The sequence below is a fragment of the Peromyscus leucopus genome, chromosome 9 (assembly GCF_004664715.2).
Source record: "Peromyscus leucopus breed LL Stock chromosome 9, UCI_PerLeu_2.1, whole genome shotgun sequence".
NCBI lineage: Eukaryota > Metazoa > Chordata > Mammalia > Rodentia > Cricetidae > Peromyscus > Peromyscus leucopus.
The window spans coordinates 86,145,987-86,169,968 of NC_051070.1; the positions used below are offsets into that span (position 1 = coordinate 86,145,987).

The 23,982-nt window shown below is 38.3% G+C and overlaps 1 protein-coding gene across 8 annotated transcripts in view; it reads right to left on the reverse strand.

Annotated features, from left to right (window-relative positions):
* The window catches only part of Cfap20dc (CFAP20 domain containing), a 262,891-nt gene that overhangs the window by 95,832 nt on the left and 143,077 nt on the right, over nucleotides 1-23,982 (reverse strand). For 6 of the 8 annotated variants that reach the window (XR_005092211.1, XM_028853845.2, XM_037208664.1 and 3 more), the window contains 5 exons: nucleotides 15,413-15,549; nucleotides 14,919-15,081; nucleotides 13,103-13,171; nucleotides 11,910-12,032; nucleotides 4,036-4,367 (listed from right to left, as the gene is read on the reverse strand). Coding sequence is in view for 7 of the 8 variants with exons in the window: in XM_028853845.2 (XP_028709678.1) it covers nucleotides 4,036-4,367; nucleotides 11,910-12,032; nucleotides 13,103-13,171; nucleotides 14,919-15,081; nucleotides 15,413-15,549 (824 nt within the window). In the remaining variant the exon portion in view is untranslated. The remainder of the gene's footprint in view (nucleotides 1-4,035; nucleotides 4,368-11,909; nucleotides 12,033-13,102; nucleotides 13,172-14,918; nucleotides 15,082-15,412; nucleotides 15,550-23,982) is intronic. The other 2 variants (XM_028853846.2, XM_028853847.2) reach the window with 2 other exon arrangements.

A 23,982-nucleotide genomic window follows, 5' to 3' on the forward strand; every position in this document is an offset into this window, starting at 1 on the left:
AAAATAAATTAGATATGAAACTTTAGACTCACAAATATAGAATAGATGATAGAATGTTTTCTTTAATTTTGCCAAATACAAATAGATTAGATATTATAACTATAATTCTTGGTAACTCTTCTATTATAAGTAATTTTACTATGTTAAAGTTAAAACCTTCCTTTTTGATTAGACAGAAAAGAGGAAGTGCTGTGGGATCTTTCTGTATGCTATGAATATGTGTGGCTCTGATTGATTGTTAAATAAAGCTGCATTGGCTTATAGCAGGGCAAGATAACTAGTTAGGTGGTACATTCAAATTAAAAATGAGATGAAGAAGGGTAAAGTCTGGGAGATGCCAGCCTGCCACCCAAGGAGCTATAAGATGCCAGCATACTAATAACACCATGGCCATGTGGCCACATATAGATTAATAGAAATGGGTTGAGTTAAGTTATAAGAGTTCGCTAACAAGAAACCTGACCCAAAGGTATTTTTTTTTTTAAAGTAACAATACCAGGAAGGAAGAAATGCAGGTATTTAACATTGTTGTCTACCCAATTGTTCCTTGCATTGTTCTATACATTGGATGGAAAGAAACTATAGAAGCTTTCCCACCTAATCTGAATGTGACAGGTAGTCAGTCTATATAATTTATGTCCCAGATGGATATTTTGGGGACCAAATATTCCAATCTGAATTGTTGTAGAGGATGAGCATGTGGCTTTGAAACAATCTCCTTCAGTATGTGCTATATATAGCCTTAGCTGGGGTGGTGGAAAGTGACAGTACTACAGCTCTAGATAAAATTAAGGGAATAATAAAACATTAATTTATAGCTCATTCAACTTGCAAACCAAGTGCATCTACTAGCCATGTTGGGAATAATGACGAAACCCCGAATGGCTTCTTTTAGATGATATGACAGTATGCAAAGCCCTGTTTTAACAGCTTTCCTAAGACAATTCATTTTACATGGTAGCTTCAATTTTATAGCTTGTCATGAAATATATTTCTGTAACGTGCTTTTCAAATAAAAGGTACAACTTCAAAATTATCTGGTGCTCAACTATTAGTATATATGACAGCATGGGGAATAAAACACACACCAAGCAGGCAGTACAAGAGAATATTTTAAAAATTCATACTTTTGAGGCTCACACTGTGATCTCAGATGTGAATTAATTAATTAAGGTAATATCACCTTAAATTATAAAGACAATATATCACTGGAATTTTATTTGGAGTAGTCTTTACTACAGAATGTGTACTTTTCTTCTATCATAACATCATAACATCATAATTTGATTCTACCTGGTTTATATGTCACTGAATTTAAACTAGTTTCTCTTTAAATATCACTCAAATGTCAAGCATGATAGAAAGTCTTTTAATTACTGAGTATAAGTTTCAAGTATAATAAATAATATAATTATCACCTATTTTTACAATAAAATATTAATGTTTTCCTTAACTGTAATTATGTTATTCTAAGAATGTATCATTCTAAAATAATGTAACTAATATTAAGGATGTTTCAATTATCTCAACTAATCTTTCTTCAAACTTGGAGATGTATACAAAATAAATACTAAAATATATAATTCAATTTCCCATGGCTTATAAATCAATAAATAAGAGAAGTTATCCAGCAAGAAAGTATATGACACCCTCCGCAGCAAACATCCAAACAAAAAAGGAAATCAACTTTGTAATTACATTATGTAAGTGAATGTAGTATGGCTTTTTTAAAAAAATATTTTAATATCTTGGGTTGTATCTTATTAGTGTCTCTGCCTCTATAATATGGCAAGGCTTCTGTCCCTTCTCTGTTGGCACTCTTAGGAGGCTCTGATTAACTGTAAACCATGCAGGTGTTAGCATTGAGATGGTCCCACCACAGACTCCAGCCATATGCTGCTGGTCACATAGACAGGCATGACACAGGGTGAGCAGACTGCTATGTAGTCAGAGTTTGGGGAGAACGCATGATGAATTCATTTTCCATTTGATATAGTATCACTAAATACATTTTTTTATAATAAAAATTGAAGGGCATCAAAAGTAGAAGAGATAGTAGGAAAAGAAAGCACATGAAATGGTATCAAGTTCAAGCCTGTAGAACTGAAAGTCTTCATTTCCCCACAAAACTTGATTTCTTGAGGCTTATATGTCAGACAGAAGAGCTAAGTTCCTTCTGACATGCTTTCATTGTTTCCCAGAGAACTGCTCTTTCTCATCTGTCAGGAAATTTGCACTAGTAAAGTAAGTCTTTTGGGTTAGAGAAGAAAGATGGTGCTGTGTGCTCCTTGGAAAGACATAAGCCTATCCCTTGTAAGTATGGAATGGTGAGTAAATTGAACAGTTTTGCCAAATAATACCTTAGAAGTGATGACATGGGATGGAAACTCTAGTAGATGGCAAGGACAAAAGTCTATTTATAATTTTTACAGCTTAATGCTTTAGGGGTAAAAGACATAGGTGTGTCTAATATTTAAATATCCAATATTTAATTTGGTGGCATGAAATGCATTGTGTTTAGCATCATGTATTACTTCAGCACATGCCGAAGGCAGGATATTGTATAAAAAGGATCCTACATATACAAAATTCATTAGAAGATGTAAGCCTCATAGTTACTGTGAAAGCTATAAGCAATACCTCCATATTCTTGGATGGCTCTGCACATAGAGGTGTGAACCTCATCTACAATGCACTGTGCACAGGGCATTCTAACTCAGTTATAGTAATTTCAGAAACTTTGTAAGCATACATGAGTTTTTCTAATTATTTCTATATCATATTATTTGTACTTCTTAATTTTTAACTTGACTATGGTGCTTCTAAAATGTTTCTTCAACACATTGTTAAGAATAAAGATAAAAGAGCTGGGCATGGTGGTGCATACCTTTAATCCCAGCACTAGGGAGGCAGAGGCAGGTGGATCTCTCTGAGTTTGAGGCCAGCCTGGTCTACTAAGAGAGTTCCAGGACAGCCAGGACTATTACAAAGAGAAACACTGTCTTAAAAAATAAAATAAAATGAAATAAAACAAAAACAAACCCAAGAATAAAGATAAATATACATTTAAGGCTGGGGATATGGGTACAGTGCTCACCTGACAAGCAGGGAGACTAAATTTGATCCCTAGAACTCGCATAAAATGCTGGACGAGGTAGATAATGGGAAGGCCTGGAGAGGCCTTCCAGCATAACCTATGTAGTGAGCGCCAGGGCAGTAACAGACCATGCTTCAGAGAGAAAAAAGTGGTGGAAATGACACCAAGACCTCCACATTGTACACAAGTGCCTCCAACATTCACAAACTACATACGGACATGCACACACAGAGATGAATTACATACTCCCTAGATTCACTTCACATAGAGATAAAGTTGTAGTAATTAGTTTTTAAACAAATATTTCTAAGCCATATTCAGTTTGAGTTCCAACAAGTGTATAATAAAATTTTTTATCAGTTTACTAACTTATAATATTTTATATTCTAAATAATTCCAGACAAACACCTGTAAGGAGAGTCCCAGTACTAATTCATGATTCATTATCTGAACTTTAATTGGCACGAATCTTCAAATTCTGGGACCATATGGAAGATAATGAGTCCTAATAGGTCTAAGGTGAAAAGATGGCAGGGGAGGAAGGAGCCAAAAAAGTGTCATTGCTGAATGCTTAGCAACCACAGCACAGCCTCCCCAGAGACCCTGATCACTGAGCTGTCAGCTTTTCAGTGGTCTTGCTATCATGTACTCAACTATAAATTATTTCTAATTCTGTGAGGCAAAGATTAAAATGAAAAACATAAACAACTAAAAATTGGCTTCCATAATTAAACATGAAATTGGCTGTTAATAATAAAAAAGATACAGAAATTTTGAGTTCCCATAGTAACCTGATGGAACTGTTGACTGACATAGCAATCTGCTGCATTTTTAAAAATAGCAATTGATTCCCACTCTTTCATTCCAACTTGTTTTAATGCTTATTGGCACGAATGGGATACTGTACTTCAAGCCTATTTTACTTATCAAGCGCGTACCTCTTCACTGCTGTCAGTACCATAAAAATCATCTTCCAAATGGGTGTCTCTCCTTGTCACACTGTTGTCCTCTCTTGGGTCCAGAATAAATGGATACCCCTTTGGGGACATATCATGACTCTTCCCATGAGGTGCTGATCTTGGTCTAGATGAAAAGGTGAAAATGTCCTTGGGAGCCATCCGGGTTTCCTCTGCCTGGTCAGGTTCATGGTCCTTGCTGGTTTCTAGCCGAAGGTGTGAAGCAATGCATGAGTCCCCACCTAGGAGCGATGACAGACTGCCACATGCTGGGTCAGAAGTCAGAGCAGCACTTTCAGGAAATATCCACTCATCTGACATTGGGGAAAGATGGTAACAGTAAGAGTTTTGTTCCATTAAATGTTTGTTTAGGTGGTTAGGGTAACATTTCTTTTGAAACAGAGGTTTTTCAAATAAGGAGAAGCTAGGGGAGGCATTTTCTCTATCATCTTGTGTCTTGCTAAACAGTTACTCACAGAACAGTGCCCAGAGCCACAGGCAACTCATTTACACTTCTTCTCCATTTGAGTTGAAAGCCTGGCCAGGAAATTTTTAAGTCTGAAATAATTATCACCTGTCTTGAAGCAAGTTCTTTATAGCACAGCCTCATTAATTTGACATCCAGTGAGGGAAGTTGTCCAAATTTAAAAGGATTTGAGTTACTAATACCTCCCTTTTTACCGCAGGAAGACAGTACAGCATGTAACAAACTTTTTAAAACAGACCATCTGGTCATTGTGTGGGTTATGAATCAAGGAAACCATGGAAGGATGATGGACAGTCTATTTCTTGGCCTCTTGCTGATTGAAATAATTCACAGACTAAACTGAGCAGACATTGCAAGCAACTCTAAATCCACAGAAATACTGTTAATCTGAGTGGTGGTTTCTGAAGGTTGAAATACAATTTTATATTTAATTTTAGTAAGTTTTGATATAATTTTTTATTATTTGTTTTCTTTAAAATTCTGCATGTTACTAATGAGAGCAATTTTTATCAAATGTTTAAAAAACCTTCCATCTTTTATACCACACTGAGGTAGGTTTCATAACTATGATCTAGGCAATGTGAGATGACAATGTTTATAGGAAATGTAGTTAAAAGCAGTCTTTGCTTCCTTTCTTTAGGAAGACAGCAGGAGAGAGTCCGTTTCTTTGAATGTGCTTTTTCTCCCTGATTTGTTTCAGTGTGGGGGCTTGCACCTGTTCTGCACAGCCCTTATGTGGATGGAGTAATTTATGCTGGACGCTTAATCTATTACAGCTATGACCACAAAAGTAACTGCAGGACATGTAAGATTTGCCAAGTACAAAGCCTACACCGTGACACATGTGACCCAGAGACCTCTTCCAAAATGACACTGATGGACCAAATGGAAAGCGTTTAAGACTGCACTCATGAGTCACTCACCATGGACTTGCTACACAAAATGACTGGGAGGTAAAGGGGTTGATGAAATATGGTAGAGCAGGACTTGTATTTTCAGGTCCATGGCCAGAGCAGCCTGAAGCTGCCAGTAGTACATGTTACAGGTATACCACACAATCCCACAGGCCAAGCAGTCATAGAGAGATCCAATCGAACTTTAAAGGATATGCTAAATAAACAGCAACAGGTAACAATGACCCCTAGAAATAGACTGCATAGTGCTTTATTAACCTTGAATTTTATCAATGCTAATGAGAAAGGAACAACAGCTGCGGAGAGACATTGGACAACAGACAAAACTCCTGAGCTAAACCAACCAGTTTATTTTAAGGATGTGCTGACCTCAGAATGGAAACCTGGATATGTTCTACGTTGGGGAAGGGGTTTTGCCTTTGTTTCTGCAGGAGAAGAAAAGCTATGGATACCAACAAAATTAATAAAAATTCGATTCGAACAGGAAAAACCCCTTGATGAAGAGAAGTAAAAGATCATCCACCAATGTGACATCTCTACAAGTTGTAAGAAAAATTTAACAATCAAAGGGTGGGGTAGGGTTCTGTTTTTGTCTTTCCAGGATAATGGAAATACCCATCTTCCAAAACTCATAAGGCCTTGGAAATCCGGATGTTTACAGCAGAAAGGAAGAATCTATTGGTACCAATCTACACATGGTAAAATCTCACTGTCTAACATCTTTCTCTCTATCAATCTAAAAAAGTTGTGGTTCCAATTCAATTATAGCCAAGCTGGCTTTGGAGATGGAATTGGCTCACTCCTTCTCTAAACCCAAGCATATTGCTAAAAGAAAAGTTTAAGAGATTCTTCAGTCCCATATCAGAAGAGCCCTCTGTTGTGAGACAGAAGGAAACCAATAAAAAGGGACCATTGTCTTCTAAATTCTAATTCTCTCCATGCTTACTCTTGATTTCTCAGAATCCTTTCTTACATGCTATGTCCTCTTTAAATCCAAACCTCCCATTTTTGATAACAAATAAGTTTTTCCAATAGCAATCTCAGAAGTCACCAGAAGGAAGATGGGGCCCCAACAACAACAACTCGACCCAATCCAGAATGATGCCATGGTAATCATCATCATACTACACTTCTTGCCAGAATTTCAGACAATCTTACCCTTACTCTAAAACTTGCTACAGAACCTACAGTTAGTCTAACTGAGATTTAACTATCTGAGCTTTCTCACAGTACCCAACAGAGATAACATCACCCCCTAAACGGCAGGAAGCAATTCTAAGAAAACGACGCCCCTTCTCCCTTAGGTTTCATAATTCTCAGGGTTATGGATGATGGTTATAGGGTTGGGGGTGGAAGAAAATATTAGATTCAGTATTGTAAAAAAAAAAGGGGGGGAGAAGAAATGAAACGGATAGGTATAAGATATGATGGTAAATCATTGTATATACTAGTAAACAAACTTAGTAAAATAGCAACCTTAGATAATTTGCACTGTAATTTGTACTGTTATAGATTCTTATATGTTGATACTAATGTAAACTATTTTTATACTCCTGTTTAAGATAATTTGTATATTGATACAAATACAGAACTATATTTGTTATAATGTACATATATTTCTACTCTTATTTGAAACATTTTTATATTGATACAAATGTAAATTTTTATCTGTCATACTTTATATATGCTCTACTTCTGTTTAGGATATTCGGTATATTGATATATATTTAATATTATTGTCATATTGCATATCGCACTATATATTCCTACCTCTGTTATAAATATCTTGTGTATTGTCACAATTTTGAAGTCATCGTTCTTCACCATACATTTACTTATAGACTGTTTACCTTATTTACGTGAAGCCTTAGTCCTTAGGTTATTTCGATAGATAAGATTTATAGATTTATAGTCGCCTATGCCTGTCATCTCTATAGTTACGTTAGTTAGGTTATCCAGATTTACAGATACATAGGTCAGATGGGCAGGTAATCTTCAAACACTTCATAGACCTGGAGAATATGGCATTTAAATAACTTAGAATTCTGTTGACGTGAGACACAATTGCTCCTGGCTGCACCAATTGATCCCGAGAGAATGTTGGGCTTCTAAGACATTTCCATTTGGAAGTTTGTCTTTTGGCACAAAATGGCCTACTGGGCAAAGAACTGCCCTTGCCTTGATGGCTGACAGTACAAATGCAATGCTCTCCTTTCTGGACAAGCGGGACACAAGGAAAGCGACCACTGTACTCTGCCAAGACAGGGTAAGATGGTCTTTCAGAAATCCTGCTTCTGAAAATGGTCTGTCAGATACTCTAGGCCTGTAGCCAATTTGAATGCACCAACAATGCTGAGAAACATTAGGTGACTGTCCAGGCTGCCAGCTGTCTTGGTCTACTCTTGCAAGATTCCCGAAAGTTGCTTGCATCCATCTACCATTTCTCAGGGACCATTATGTTCCTTCTCAGGTCTTTGATGGGATTGAAGACTAGCAGTTATAGTTACAACTTAGTATATATAATATCTTAGATAGAACATATTAAGTATTAGGTTCAGGTTCTTTAGGATAGGACACCTTTGAATGATCTTTATAACATGCTGTTTACCTATGCTCTATACTTCTCTGGATTTTAGTATGTGTTTCTTGCTTGATATTGTTTGCATTGGTTGTAGTTACATCTTATCTAGGTCATTATCTCTCATTATTTCTGGACAATATTTGATAACCATTCCTTTGTATATAGTCTTGTATTAGTTTAGAACCTTCTTATTTAGACAAAAAGGGGGAGATGTAGTGGGTAGCCATTCCAGCTTGGTTCTGGAAGTTCCAACCCCCATTGAGACTCTGGCAACTGTCACGCCTACGAGGCGGGGCGAGGGGAGGCGCCTGGGGACCCAAGAGCTGGATGGGCCAGCGCTCGTGCTGGGCGCTCTCGGTGGGGACGCTGACCAGTGCAGATTGACTGTGTAGAGCTCCGGAGAACACCGCTGGACTGCATTACACCTTCCCCAGACCCTGCGACCTACCCATTACTTAATTTGTGAGTTACGCCATTAAATAAATATCCTTTTAACTACGTGGAGTGGCCAAAATAATTTCTCCAATATCTGACGCCCAACGTGGCGCCAGATAGTACAGATAGTACCACGTGCCAGTAGTACAGGTGGTCTGAGTCAGTGTGGGCAGCTGAAATGAACAAGTTGACTGGACGCTCCTATTTTGGGGCAGCAAACCCTTCTGCATGGGGCTAGGCACATAGTGGGACTTTGTAAACCTAGTGTTACTTTGAAACAGTGTCTTCAACCCTGGGCTGCATAAATTACTTTGGGTTTGCAAAAATTTTGGTTAACAGTAAAAAGATTTGAAAAGGCAAAAGTCACAAACTAATTAAAAATATAACACACAATGAATCCCAGGAGTGTTTGCTGGTACTCACCCATGTTGCACGATGTGACTTTATTGCAACCCAAAGCTGAAGACATACTACATGTGCTGCACACACCATCACACCATAGTCACACCACAATTAAAACAAATACTGTCTGAAATACCTGGATTCCAGACTGCTATAAACTGTAGTATTTTTACCAGGCATACCAAGTTTTCTGGGTTTTTGTTTGTTTGTTTTTAGAGACAGGTCTTCTCTGTGTAGCCCTGGCTGTCCTAGAACTAGGTCTGTAGACCAGGCTGGCCTTGAACTCACAGAGATCTGCCTGCCTCTGCCTCTTGAGTACTGGGATTAGAGGTTTGAACCATCACTGCCCAGCTAGTTTTCTGTTCTTATAGACAAATGATAGCCTAATCATGTAAATAGAGATTTTAATTTTCTACTGTCATTCCTCAGCATAGTATTAGGTTGGTATTTTTTTTGGATTGTATTGTGTTAAAGCTTTTTTTTTCTCCCTTTGTTTCTTTTGTTTTTTAAATATTTTTTTTTTTTTTTTTTTTGATACAAGGGTTCTCTGTGTAGCCCTGACTGTCCTGGAATTCACTCTGTAGACCAGGCTGGCCTTGACCTCACAGGGATCTACCTACCTCTGCCTCAAGTGCTGGGATTAAAGGTGTGCACTGCCCTCCCCCTAGCCCCTCCCCCCTTTTAAAAAAAGATAGAGTCTCTCTACATGGCCTGGAACTCACTGTGTAGACCAGGTTGAACTCTATCACACAGAGATCCATCTACTTCTGACTCTGGAGGGCTAGTAATTCTACAGACATGTGTCACCATGTCTGGCCTCAGAATGTTTAATTTAAAAAAAATTACGGTTTGAGTTGCTGGCTTGAGTTTAACAACAACAACAACAACAACACCAACAACAAATCACTGAATGAAATGTGGCTCAGGATTGAGACAAAGTTTCCAATAATTTATGAAACAGCTCTTTCATGCTGTTAGCTGTGACCATGCCATTTGTAAAGGGCATCCATTGTGGTTAAACCACAATTCCCAGAACTAAAATAACTTGGTTCCAACTTGGTTTTTAGATTCTTGTTTCCCGGACCTACTGATCCCAGAAACAACTGACCATAAGAGATGTCTGTTAGTGGCTTGGCATTCTTCTTCCTACTGGACATCCTACCTCCCAGCTACCAGCAGCAGTGGCTAACTGCAGGCTAAGAAAGGAAACACTTCAGTCTCCTTCTCTTTTCCTTGGTCTGCCCTGTAACCACCCACCCTGTAGACAGGATGTGAGTCTTTCACTAGGAACCCCTTTGCAGGTTTTCTCCCAAATAAGGACCATGTTGTCCTAAATATGATCAGCCCTTTGTCTGCTCCTTATACACATCATGTATTTATGTGAAGTAGCACTTTCAGCATTGACAATTATAAATACAAAGTATCAATAACCTCTGAAAAATGCTGATGACACTCCATGTCTTAAAATATATATTTGGCCACCATCCATCTCATTAGCATTTTAATTTCCTTTCCACTTTAGTAAATGGTAAAATTATAATACACTTATATCTACATATTGAACAATTATTGGAAAATAAATTTCTTCTAAAATTTTATTATCACAGATGTTTGATTTTTATGCCCATTCTATATACATATACACCTGGTGTTTTATAAAACTTTCACAGGCAAGCCTAAAGGCTGAAAGTGGTTATAAAAGCCAGTGTGTTATTTTATGTACATGCATGTGTAAAGCAGGGGAACAGAAAGGATTCTTGGAATCTTCACTATTCAGTTAGACAATTTCTCATGACCTACTTGCCAAACATTATTAACTGCCAAAAAGTCAAAGTAGAGGGTGGTTTACACCATGGTATACTAAATACCTCATTGCCACCAGCTTTCTGGAGAGCTGTACTTTTACTTCAAGTATTTCCATATCAATTGTAATGAATAATTTGGTGTGTTTTCTTAGAGAAATATGTAAATTACCATGTAATCACAATATTGCAGCAAACAAGATAAATGCAAGAATGATCACCTAAACATCTAATTAGTTTTTCTACACAGTCAGATTTATGCTAGAGACACTAATTGCACCTAACATTTTAATGAAGGTTTCAACACTGCATAAATAAGACTGACAAACTACAAACAATTTTCATTTATTTTCCTTTTTCCCTTGCTCAAAAACAATTTGCCTTTGTAAAAGTAGCAAACACCTGCTAGGCAAGATATGTTGATGGGCTCAGTGATCTCCATTGATGGAGAGGATGGGAAATACAGCAACAGATGATGGGCTTGTGGAAGGGCTCGGTGTTAGGGCAAAGCTTTCAAGTTTTAAAGGTTACTTTTGAATGGGAGAACTGGGGTATAATTGAAGGTAAAAAGGGAGATTTACAAACTATGATAAATTTCAGCAAATGATTGTATCATCATTTTTTGAAATGACTGAGTTTGAAATATTTGGGTTACAGGAGCTTAAATCAAGAGCTCTGTGAAGACTAATTAGGGAAAGCTATTTCTCTGGCCTGGTTGGAGGCCTGGCATTCTAAACTCCCCATAATACAAAAGAGTTATGCATGGGCAGGTGAGTCATCTAGCTAAGGGTCAACTCTCATGAAGGAAGGACCACACACCCCTAGGGAGATGAGTCTACCTTAAACCACAAAGAGGTGGAATAATTAACCATTTAAGGAGGTACTGTACTTTTCCTTCCCAGAATTCCTACTCCCTAACACTACAAGGCTGCTTGTCTACCACTTAGCCGACCTCCATGGTGGCATAACTCAAACATCAAGGCTTTTTTCCTTCTCTTTTTTATTCCTCTCCACAGAGAAGCTGCTGTGATTTTCAGTTTGTCTGCCTGGGGTTTTTCTTTCAAACTCTAATAAAACTGTTTTCAACTTTCCACTTGAGCCCATTCTCAAATTCTTTTATTAACAAAAACTATGAACCTCAACAGGGGACCCAAATTTTCCTGGGAACAGGTGACAACAGTGGTAGGACTCCCCAACATTTCCAGTAACACTTTGTGAATACTAAGGGTACTAACCTGGTTGGTCAGGAGCCTGAGGTTCTGGAGTGCTGGAACTTATTGGCTCTGTCCTTGGCTGAATGATGCTGTTAAGGGTGATGGCCACTTCCTCTTCATTCCTGTTATTTTCCCAGGAACTACCTTTATTGGAAGAGATAGTTCCACTGCATTATTCTATTGATATTTGTAGAAAGTTGTTTTTGAAGGCTGGTATTAATTTTGTGTATTTTTATTTAATTATTTAAAAGCAAATGAGAGGTATTATTACGGTTCATGTGCATTTTCTTAAAATAGTTGAATGTTTTAAGATGAATTTTGTTGGGTTTTGTAGAGCTTTACCTTAAAATGCTTTGATATTTGCACAAGGACATTTTAGATTTAAATTTTACAGTATGTAATAAAAAGAATTCACAAACAATTTTAAAGGCATCTTATATTTTTTATAGATTTTATAAAAAAAATTAAAATTGTAATTCTTTTAAAACAAGCTCTTTTCTTCATCCCCCTCAGAAAATGGATGTGGGTGTTACCACAGAAGTAGTATTTCTATCTGCCCTTGATAATAACAATGTAAAACCTGGAAGATTGAATCTTAACATTTTGGGGAATTGTGCTAACAATCTATTCCTGATGCCCTTGGGCTGGATTCAAGATAGATGAATATATACATTGAAAAATGTACATAGACATGCCTCAAGTCCCATCTTTAAAGGGATAGCCTCTTATATTTACTTAATGTTTAAGTATGGAAGTGTTTGTATTTGAAACTACATCATATACTCTGCAAAGACTCCCAAGGGAGACACAGCAGTGTAACATGAGTTCTAAAAGGGCCTGCTTTAAAAGAAAAGACATAAATTAAATCTGAAAATGATAATAAACTTCCATTTGGGGAGAAATTCAGGGAGGAATTTCCTCTATCACATTTGGGTCCCTTTTAGGGACAACAGCAGTAGTAATTTAAGCTTTCTTCAGCCCTGTAAAGGGAGGGAGCCCGGCACTTCTGCACTCCTGTCTACTGAGTCTAGTCTGTCTCTGGTAGGGAAGACTCTAGAGCAATACTTTTGCAGAAAATTTGATTTCCATAATCCCCACAGAACAGACATTTATATTTTAAATGAATTGGTTCATAATCCTTTGAAATTTACAACAGAGAGATCCCACTGCCCTGAATATATGCAGTTCTGGGATAGTATTGGAGAGTGTCATACCACAGTGTGCCTCTGTGTTTTCTCCGCTGGTGCTTTTCAAGCGAGCTCTCCTGTTGTTGCTCTGACCTGCTGATGTTGTTGAGAAAGACCAGAATAGGTAGACTGGTTGATAAATTTCCATACCAGAGAACAAAAGCCAGAATAGAAAGTACTATATTCATTCAAATAATACAGTAAATATATTTATCACTATAATGAGAATATTCATGTATCATTTTGACATAATTTGAGGCTATATAAAAGACACAACTAAGTCCTTTACAAAAATAGGTGTTAATTCATATTTCAACATTGGAATTTCTGTATGAGTGATGAATTTCATCCAAAGAATAGAGGGCTACAGGAAGTGTGATTGATGTTATTTATACAATATGTTATATTAAAAAGTATAAAAAAATGAAGTTGACAGAAAAATCCTTTTCCTATAGAGAGGAAGTGTAGCAGAATAACGAGTTTCCTAAAGATGTCTAGTAAGCTGAGATCAAACCTGGAGAAGAATTCTGAAGTGTAATTTGATATTTAAATAATAATTAGAGTAGCAGCTAATATTCACTAAATACTTCATTTCTTAGAGCAGTATTATACACTTAACTGGTTTTTGTCATTGGCTCCTTCAACAACCTCTTGAGGTACCTCCCATTGGTGCAATGCTTGACTTGTTTTATAGAGAAGGAAACTGAGGTTCCAAGAGTAACATTGTGAAATGGCAGGAGAGGCCTTAGCAGGATTGTCCCAAGGTGCCCCGCAGAGGGTGAGACATGCCTTGTGGGCAAGGTGGATGGCTGTGTGGCAGAAAGCTACTCACATGACAGAAATGGCATCCATGTGGGAAGCAGAAAGGGAGGGGGACAGAGGGGGAGGGGGGAGAGGGGGAGAGGAGGAGAAGGGGAGAGGGGGGAGAGGGAGAGGAGGGAGAGGGAGAGGGGGGAGAGGGAGGGAGAGGGAGAGAGGGGAGAAGGAGAGAGAGGGAGAGGGGGAGAGGGAGAGAGAGGGAGAGGGGGGAGAGGGAGAGAGAGTGGAACACAAAGCTGAGAGGTTTTGCTTAGAGGGGACTTTATATAAGATGACCTCAGGACTCTGGGCGGGCCCCCAAGGGGCTGCTCAGAATACTAACACCAATGGTGAAGACCTTGGAACCAGGCACCAGGCTACAGAGACAGCCACTGGTGGAACTGTGACTACATGTCTATGCTACTCATTTTCTCCCGCCATTTGCTATCCCCAATGGATGAGATTGTCTGTAGTGGTTATCATTCACTTCTAACTCAAGTAAAATTAATTCTCCCTTTCCTTATTCACTGAAGTCAGACCAAGAAGGGAAGAAAGTTATAAAACAACTCAAAGTCAGGTTCTGTTCTCCATTTTTCAAATAAATACAGGCTACAAATCACTTTACTTCTCTCCTAGACTTGCGCTCTCAATCTGAAATGAGACAAAAGTCTTCCTACAGAGCCATCTTTTTATATCAATGACAGAAAATAAAGAGCACAGGAAATAAAGTTTCTGCAAACAGAAACTGAAATGATAGTAAGAAAACTTAAAATAAACACGGATTTTCCAAAATATAATGATAATCTGATGCTATTTTACTTTGGCATCTTTATCAGAAAGCAAAACCAGGACACTGGCTATTTGAAATACCAGAATAAACAACAGAACAGAGAAGACAAAATAATTTCAATACTCACTACCCACTTCAGTATTAAACTGCCCTTTTCTGGATTTAGTACTGTCTTGAATACTGTTTGATTATCTCAGTAAGAACAACTCTCACTATTTTCCACTGGCTCTTCCTTTCTACATGACTGTTGCTTACCTGGAATAGGCACTGTCTGCTTCACTTGATGGATATTTCCTTTCTCTCCTTGCTGCTCAGGCTCAGGTATCAGCAAGGCTGAACCTTGTGCAGTGTTAACATGCTTCTCTGCTGAAGGCTGTTGGCACAACTGGCTATTTTTGTACCCAATGGATCTTACTGTCTGTAAGGAAAAGGAATTAATATGTATGTTTAAAAATAAGGAATTATATTTAATTTCTATAAAATCTATACATGAAAAAACTCAGACAAATAAGTGAGCAAAAACCAGAGTAACTTCAGCTAAAACGTGAGAGGAAGAGAAATTAAAGAAGACTGAAATTGAAGAAGCGTAACCTGAGATGGAACAGCAGACGAGAAGACCTCCTAGACAAAACATTAAATGTACTGTGAGCAACACCTGCCTGCAACAGACAGAGAGGAGTGAGAAACATCCTGCATGTCAAAGACCTGAAGGAAGTTAAAACAAAAAGCAGACCAAACATTTCACCCACCTCACTGGAGAGCCTCAGGTTATTACGTCTGCCAGAGAGTGGAGGTGGTCCGAGGACCCTGGACCCGAAGGCAATATGGCAAACATCTTGACTTTTACTGTTCCGGATGCTGCCTCCACCTCTGTTGATGAACTGGTCTGTTTGTTAGAGAAAGTCAATCCATTAATGGGTGAAGTAACAAAGATCATGTTACAATACTTCTCAAAGTACAATTCAGATGTCATAGGATTGGAATCAACACCTATTCAAAATGAAAATAGTGTGTCAGATGCACAGAATCCATAGAATATTTCTGATAAAGCAAGAGAACAAAGGATCATAAGGGAGGTTTAGCAGCTGAGAAGTAGCTGGCATTCCTTATATTACACTTCCCAAACTTATTTATGCAGCCCTGGTATTCTCTTAAAATAATTTTATTTAAATTATTTCCCTAAAAGGAAAAAAATATATTTATTATCTTTTAAAAAAAATGTGTACGTAGTACTTCTCAAAAATGGTGAGTACACAGTTACCCTAGGGTCTCTTGTGACTGTTCCAGTGTTCGCAGCATCCTTCTCCAGAATGCCGCCAGAGGTCTCACAGGAAGGAAAGTGCGCTGTCTCCTTTATGTTACTTCACTCTGGCTCCCCAATGGCTGCCCAACTGCTCTCAGCCCTGATCACTTGTAGACACTGCCTTGACATTCCCTTCCATCTCACACCTTTGTTTGCTGTTCTCTTCAAACCCTGGTGCTCCCAATTCTCCCCAAGGCACTGCTGCACATCATCCCTAAGGTGACCTTTGTCTTTATGTCTTAGTCTTTACTTCTTCAGTCATGTCTCTGGGTCTTCCTCAGGGTGATAATTTCCCTCACCAAAGAACTTGCTGGGAGTTCACCTTTCCACATCTCTATACTATTCCCAGTAGTCTGTGCTCCAGCAGATGCAAAGTCAGTGGTGGCCTGCTTTTGACATCTTGACATAGAGTGGGCATCTAATACATTTTTGCTAAGGAAAATGAATTCATCATACTGAGTACAAAGGGAAGCTGGATTAAAAAACTCAGATAGTTCTAACTATGATTAGAATTAAAACTAAAAAGAACCACTGGTGTTTTATGTGCAAATCAAGGAGGAGGATGTGAAGGTTAACACTTGGCCTGAGTGGTGAGGCCCTGAATGTCAGCAGGGCTTTCAGGACAATCTCATGCCTGTTGGGTGATATGCAAAACTTCCTACTATCAAATAGACATTATATGTGTGCATCTGTATTTTTCTATTCACTTATAAATATCCATTTGAATCAATAGAACATAGCCAGTTTTTCAGGTTGAATAGAGAAAGAAAACTATACTCAAATTCTATGCTACTTGTAAAGTACATTGTGGGGGTATTGTGTCCCCCAAAATATTGTGTATTCTAATAAATTTATCTGGGGGTCAGAGAACAGACAGCCACTAGATACAAAGGCTAGAACATGGTGGCACTCACACCTTTAATCCTAGCATTCCAGAGATAGAAATCCCTCTGGATCTCTGTGAGTTCAAGGCCACATTGGAAATAGCCAAGCATGGTGACATGCCTTTAATCCCAGAAAGCCAGCCTTTAATCCCAGGGAGTGGTGGTAGAAAGGAGAAAGATATTTAAGGCGTGAGGACCAGAAACTAGAAGAATTTGGCTGGTTAAGCATTGGGCTGGTTAAGCTTTCAGGCTTTGGAGCAACACAGTTCAGCTGAGATTCATTCTGGATGAGGACTGAGAAGCTTCCAGTCTGAGGAAACAGGACCAGCTGAGGAATTGGCAAGGTGAGATAGCTGTGGCTTGTTCTGTCTCTCTGATCTACCAGCATGGACCCCAATAACTCGCCTCGGGTTTGATTTTATTAATAAGAACTTTTAAAATTCCTGCTACAGTACATTACAGATACCACTTGTATTTTTGATGATCAAGTAGAACACATTCTAGATGAATTATTGTTCTTAGTGTTGGTTTCCCTGAAGTGGTTGCAGTGTATGGAGAGGCTCTGTGGGATATAGTATGGGCATATGGAGGATCTGTACCCTTATTTGTGGCTCTTCCCTGCCCTGGGAACAGTCCAGTTAGAAGTTTATCTTTCTTTTCAAAAACACCTTCTCACATTCTTCATCTAAATTCAGTTTCCTTCTAACCAGTTCAAATTCTTTTGTGTGAAAGACCATTTATTTTGTATTCTGTGTGCCTGCCTCCCAAGCCTAGTTTGGTAAACAGGAGACAATGACTTAATTTCACCAAAATTATGGGTGCAATACAAGAGTGAAACAAGAATTGGGGGTGGGGAGTTTAGCAATCACACTGACAAAGTTCCAGCCATAATATAAAAAAATCAACATAGTTGATAAACTATGTATACTTATACTTTGAACTTTTTCATTTAAATTTATTTTTTTGAGAATTTTATATGTGAGTACTATATTTATATTATTTTCATACCTCCTTCCTTCTCCAACTCCTACCATGGCACACATCCACTTCCATTCAAATTCATGATTTCTTCAATTATAGTTACATATATCCACACATACATATATAACATGCACACATACACAGGTACACATGCATACACATACAAAACCTACTGCATCTATTTAGTATGGCATGTGTTTAGGGCTGATGCTTGGGATTAGATAACCCACCAGGGAGCATGACCATGTAAAAAACTGATTCTCGGGGCTGGAGAGATGGCTCAGCGGTTAAGAGCACTGGCTGTTCTTCCTGAGGTCCTGAGTTCAATTCACAGCAACCACATGGTGGCTCACAACCATCCATAATGAGATCTGGTGCCCTCTTCTGGCCTGTAAGCATGCATGTAGGCAGAACACTGTAGACATAACAAATAAATATATCTTTAAAAAAAAACTGATTCTCCCTCTCAGCAGCCACCGAGCATCTGTAGCTCTTTATCTAGGGATGGGACCTAGTCAAACATCCCCCATCCACAGTGGCATGCCATTGGTTGTTGCCACTATGCAGGTCCTTTCTATGCAACCATATTGTTGAAAATTCCTTGGTGTAGCCTCATCATAATGTCTAGAAGACATTGTCTAGCAGCAAGGCTACCTAGTCCTGTGCTCTTGCAATGCCTCACCCCACACAATGTTTCCTGAGTCTTAGTTAGGTGTAGGGGATGTGTTACATACAGATTGATCAGTTTGGGCTAGCACCTCATGGTCATTCATTCTCTCCATCTTCACCCAGCTGTGGGTCTCTAATAGTCTCTACCTGTTACAGAAATAAGCTTCTTTGATGATTAATGAGAGACACACTTATCTCCTGGTATAAGGATAAGTATTATTAGAATACAACTTGGAAATTTTATTAGTTTAGGCAAATGGTAGTAGTACTTCTCCTCTAGGTGGCTGGCTAGGTTTACAGTACCAGGCATGAATTCACTCCTATTGAATGAACTTTAAATGCAGTTAGAAAGCTGTAGGTTATCCCTAAAGTATCTACTACTACTTTACTGTTGGGGACATCTTGCCAGGCTAATCATTATGGTTCATAGCACTATTGGTTACTTTTATCTATGGAAAGCTTTCACAGCACCTTCCAATACCATGAGACCTAGTCATCAGGAAGGAAGCTTTCAAGTGAGTTCTAGCTTGAATCCTCCAAGTTCTGTATCTGAAATGACTGTGGTGTTTTCAGTAAGAAGCCTCTACCTTCACTTTCTGGGAGGCAATCTAGGGCAGTGGCAATAGATTATATTGTTCTGGGGTCTCTTGGACTCTCCTGTAACTGATGACTCGAAAGAAGGTTTCTCGTGCCTGGTACTTGGTATTTTGTTAAGACAGTCTCTGGCTCATGTTTTGAGTATTATCACCTCAAGTGGTGCAACTTCATTTAAACTCCACACACACACACACACACACACACACACACACACACACACACACACACTATGTTTTAAAGTATGCCTTTAAAATAACGTTCCTAAGTGGCTTTTTCAAATATCGTTAGTGTTACAATCTCTTCTCCCTTCCTCTCCCTTGTATATTAACATCCCTCCCTGTTCCTAGTTAAAGTGACCCCCCCCTCCGACTTCCCATTCACTTCTTGAGAGCACTGTGTCCTTAAAGGAGTGTTTCACTTAGTGATGAACATGAAGTGATTATTAAAGATACAGCTAAAACTGAAATGCTGTCATCTTAAATCTCAGAAATCTAGTGATATGGGTAACCCACCAGAGATGACCACTCAGACACAGTTTACAGCCAATGGAAAGTTTTTATTTCAGCTGGCTGGGACCACACCCAAGTGTTGGGGGTGGTATCTAGGTGTGGCCCTGAGTATTCAGAACATGGAACTTTTAAAGGTAGAAACCATGTCCTGGCATCTCAATTGGCAGCTGCAGGGGGGCTTCACAGAAGTAAGCAGTTTGAAGCAAGCAGTTTTAATAGAAGCTAAGACAAGCAGTTAGCTGGAGGGGGTTCTGTACAAACAGGCAGTTTAACACAAACTGAGACAAGTTAACAAGGGCATCCTGACCTTGGGTCATTTCCCATGGGGTTCTCCATCAAGGAGATCAGATTCTAGTTAAACCTGGAATGACCTCAACAAGAATACAAGATGGAGGAACCTCTGCACTGTCTTGCCCTGTTATACTAGATAATATTCTGGATCTTAGAAGAAGATCTATTGTAAAGCTTCATTATAGAATAATCCACCACAGCGTATTTAAATTTAAGTTTACTTAAAAAAACATTTTTGGTTATAAAGAGTACAAATACCCTATTATTTAAAGATATCTTTAAGCTTGATACCACAAAGAACATACCAGTTTTGTAAATCCTTTTTGTCCTAATAATTCACTGATTAGAATTATATTAACTGTCAAAGAAATTCTCCTTCAATGTGCAGTATGTTCCACATTTGTTAGGATAGGTTCCTAATTAAAAACTACAAGGTAAAGTAATTTAGGTTTTCAGTTTCTGAAATAAAATGTAGAAGGGACAAAATTTCATTAACAAGAAAAATCTTAATAGAAGGAAACCATAAGCAGAAATGCATGTGCTTTGAATTTTAAATTAGCTATTTAAAAAGCTGATATCAATCTGCATAAAGTGAGGTTAAATATCAAGATTAGATTAAAATCATGCTTGAGGCATTTCATTTTTTTTTGAGTTTGTGGAAAGTGAACTTCGTGTAAGTCAGGGATTTACCATTAATTATTTTGCTATTTTACTGAGGAGTGCATACCTTTGTAGTTAGATTGTAAAACCTGAGGGTGTGCTCTCTAATTGTCTTTTAGAGAAAATAAACACTCATTTTTTTTTTGTCTCAAAATACAATGTTCTAATTATTATAGTCATTTAAGCTTGCAAGGTTTTCAAAGCTTAACCAGACAGACCTATTACAGTTCAGCTCTCAGCACCGACAGCCAGGCCTAACACTTTCATCCACCATTTCACAGTCAACTCAGAGTGAAACTTGAAACCAGAGACCAGATTTTGGGTTAATTTTTATTTTAGCACATTGTGTTGTTCTATAGTAGGTACAAAACATGAGCAAATATTGATTCTAGTATGGTAATATTGTTTTGGAGAAGGCATCTGACCTTTCTAAGCCTTATTTCTTCATTCACAACATTGGGATAACAATATATTTAAGTCATAGCATTTTCTGTTAAGATTATATGAAACTAGACATACTTTTCATGTCGTGTCTTGGAGGGAGTAGATGCTTATTAAATAGATTGCTAGTACCTTCCATCTTGAATAGTATTCAAAGCTTACAAGATCTATTTATTATCATTTATTCCTTTCTTCATTCATTCTTTAGTAGTGACTAGGTGCTTACCCTGGTTGGTGTTGAGTGAGACAAGGAATAAGGTGGAACACTACCTTATTCAATGAGTTTACAGTCTCATGGGGGAGGTGGATGTTAAAACAACAAATTAACAAACAGTTCAATGATTATGATTATAGTAAGGGGTTACAAAGGAAAAGTATAAAGGGTTCTAACTGTGCTCAATGTATCCAATCTTTGGGGTCTAGGGAATCCCTTTGAGACTTAAAGGATGGTGGATGCCATGAATACCTACACAGTTCTCAGTCCTTCTCTATATTGTTGCTCATTCTCTATCTCCATGGAAGAAGAAACTAAGCTATGCTCAGTGAGCGGGGGTTCAAAAACCAGTTTCTATTCATTTGCCCCCTCCTTCTTAAATTATACGTGATGCTGCCCTCATTTAACAGCAGGTTAGTTAAGTCCATCTAACTAACAGCATTTGTTATTATCTCAAAAATGGATGATTAATGATTATATTGATAGGTATCAAAACTTCATGAATATTATAATCTAATGCATGTCAAGGGGATTAATGAGCTCTATGAGGAACGAAGCAGCTAACATATGACTTTAATGTCCTATTTCAAAAGGAGAAAAGCTGTGGGAAAGACTAAGAGAAGGACAAACTAAAGTGGCTTTAAAGTCTGGCATGTAAGGCATTCCAAAGGGCACTTGTGGGATGTGGGGTAACCAGATAACTTGAAAGTCTATGCCCAGTGCAAAGGATGCGACCCAATGCTGTTTTTAGACTGTTGAAGGACGGTCAGTCTACAAGCCATGGAAGTGTGATGAAAAGAAAAACAGACAGGTAAATGTCTCAGGCAGGAAAGGCCCTGGGAGATTACAATCTAACTTCAACTTTTGCAGATAATTAAAATCAGTATGTAGTCTTATCTCATTAATACAAAAAGTTTATGACACTTTTGAAAAACAATAGAATGATATTAAAAAGTATAATTAGATTGTATGTTTCTGTGCTGAACTGGAGTAGGAACTTAAGACAGTTTGTGTGTGAAGATGGGCCAGTTCTGCAAGGTACAAGGCTGTGCGGTGGATACTAGTTTTCTCCATGGGGTCTTGATTTATTGAAAGGCAAGAATGCCTAGTTTTTTCTCCTTATGCTTAATGAAGAAAAATAAAAGTAATTTTAAAGAAAATGGTTTTACTTTGAGAAAGCTTTCCATTCTGAATAAGGAGCACAGTTTATTTGGTCCAGGATTTGGGTTGGAATTAGGGCATTTTCCCATAAATCCAGCAGGCTTCTGGGAGATTGTCTTCAAATTTAGTTTTAGTGCTTGTAACATAGTGACAGCTCACTAAATGTTAGCTTTGCTTATGACCATGATGAATTGCTGATAAATATCCTTAGTGTTTAAATAATCTAGTTAGCATTATTTTATTCATTTATTTGATCACTCAGTCAACAAGTGTTTCCTGTGTTCCTTGTAAGTACTAAGTATTCAGGTGCTAAGTACTAAGTTAGGTGGTAGAGAATACGACCATAAATGGGATCCTGTAATGTCCCCCCCACCACAACATTCCCCCCATGTGTGTGCATGTGTATGTATGTGTGTGTGTGTGTGTGTGTGTGTGTGTGTAGGTGTGCACACACACAGTGTGCCTGTGGAGGTCAGAGAACAACCTGCAGGAGTCAGTTCTCTCCTACCACGTGATGTTCAAGGGACAGAACTCAGGTTGTTAGGCCTGGGTAGCAAGCACCTTTACTTATTGAGCCATCCTGTTAGCTCAGGATCCCTGTAGTTTTGGGGGTAAATAACTAATAAAAGTGAACTAGAAAATATCAGGTAGCGATAAATGTACAGAAAGTAAGACAAAGCAAAGTGGGAGGATCGGAGCCTTAGGGGTGACTGGAAGACACTAATGAATATAGAGAATAGCCATTAGTGATAATGTATCTGAAAATATTCCTAACAGCCAGAAATTGGAAACAACTTAGATGGTCCTCAACAGAAGAATAGAAAAATAAATATACATTTACACTATTGAGTATTATGTTAAAAATGACATCATGAAATTTGCAGGCAAATGGCTGGAACTAGGAAAAATCATCCTGAGTGAGGCATCTCAGACTCAGAAAGACAAATATAGTTGCTTATATTAGGATATTAGCTATGAAGTCAATGACAGTCAAGCTACAATCCATAGAATCACAGTGAGGGACTAGAGGTAGTGGGTATATCTCATTAGGAAATGCAAACAGAATAGATAGTTATAGATGGGTGGTGAGGGTGAGGGGCTGCAACTAGAGGACCAAGTGGGGGTGGAGAAGATTGAGGGAATACAGGGAGAGGAAGCAAAAATTAAGGGATGTTTGAAGGGTAGTATGGAAACCTGATACAGTAGGAACTTCCTAATACACACACACACACACACACACACACACACACACACACACCTAAAGGAAATTCTCAAATAATGGGGGAGACAGTCCCAACTGACCATCTCTTGTCACCAAACGAAGCTTCCAGTACTGGTTTGAGTTACATCTAATTGAATTGTTGGCCAAAGGGGCCCCATGAGAATCCCCAAACAAACTAGGTTATTGCCAAGATTGCAGGTTTCTTTCCACAAACTGACAGTAGGGCTCTATTACTGAAGACAACATCTACACAACTCATTGAAGATGGAGACGTCAAGCTGGTGACTACATATAGGTGTCACCTTTAAGTTACAGTGTATTTGGTGTAAGACCATGTTCCACATGCTCTCAAAAGAGAAACATAAACACCAAGTCAACCACAAACCT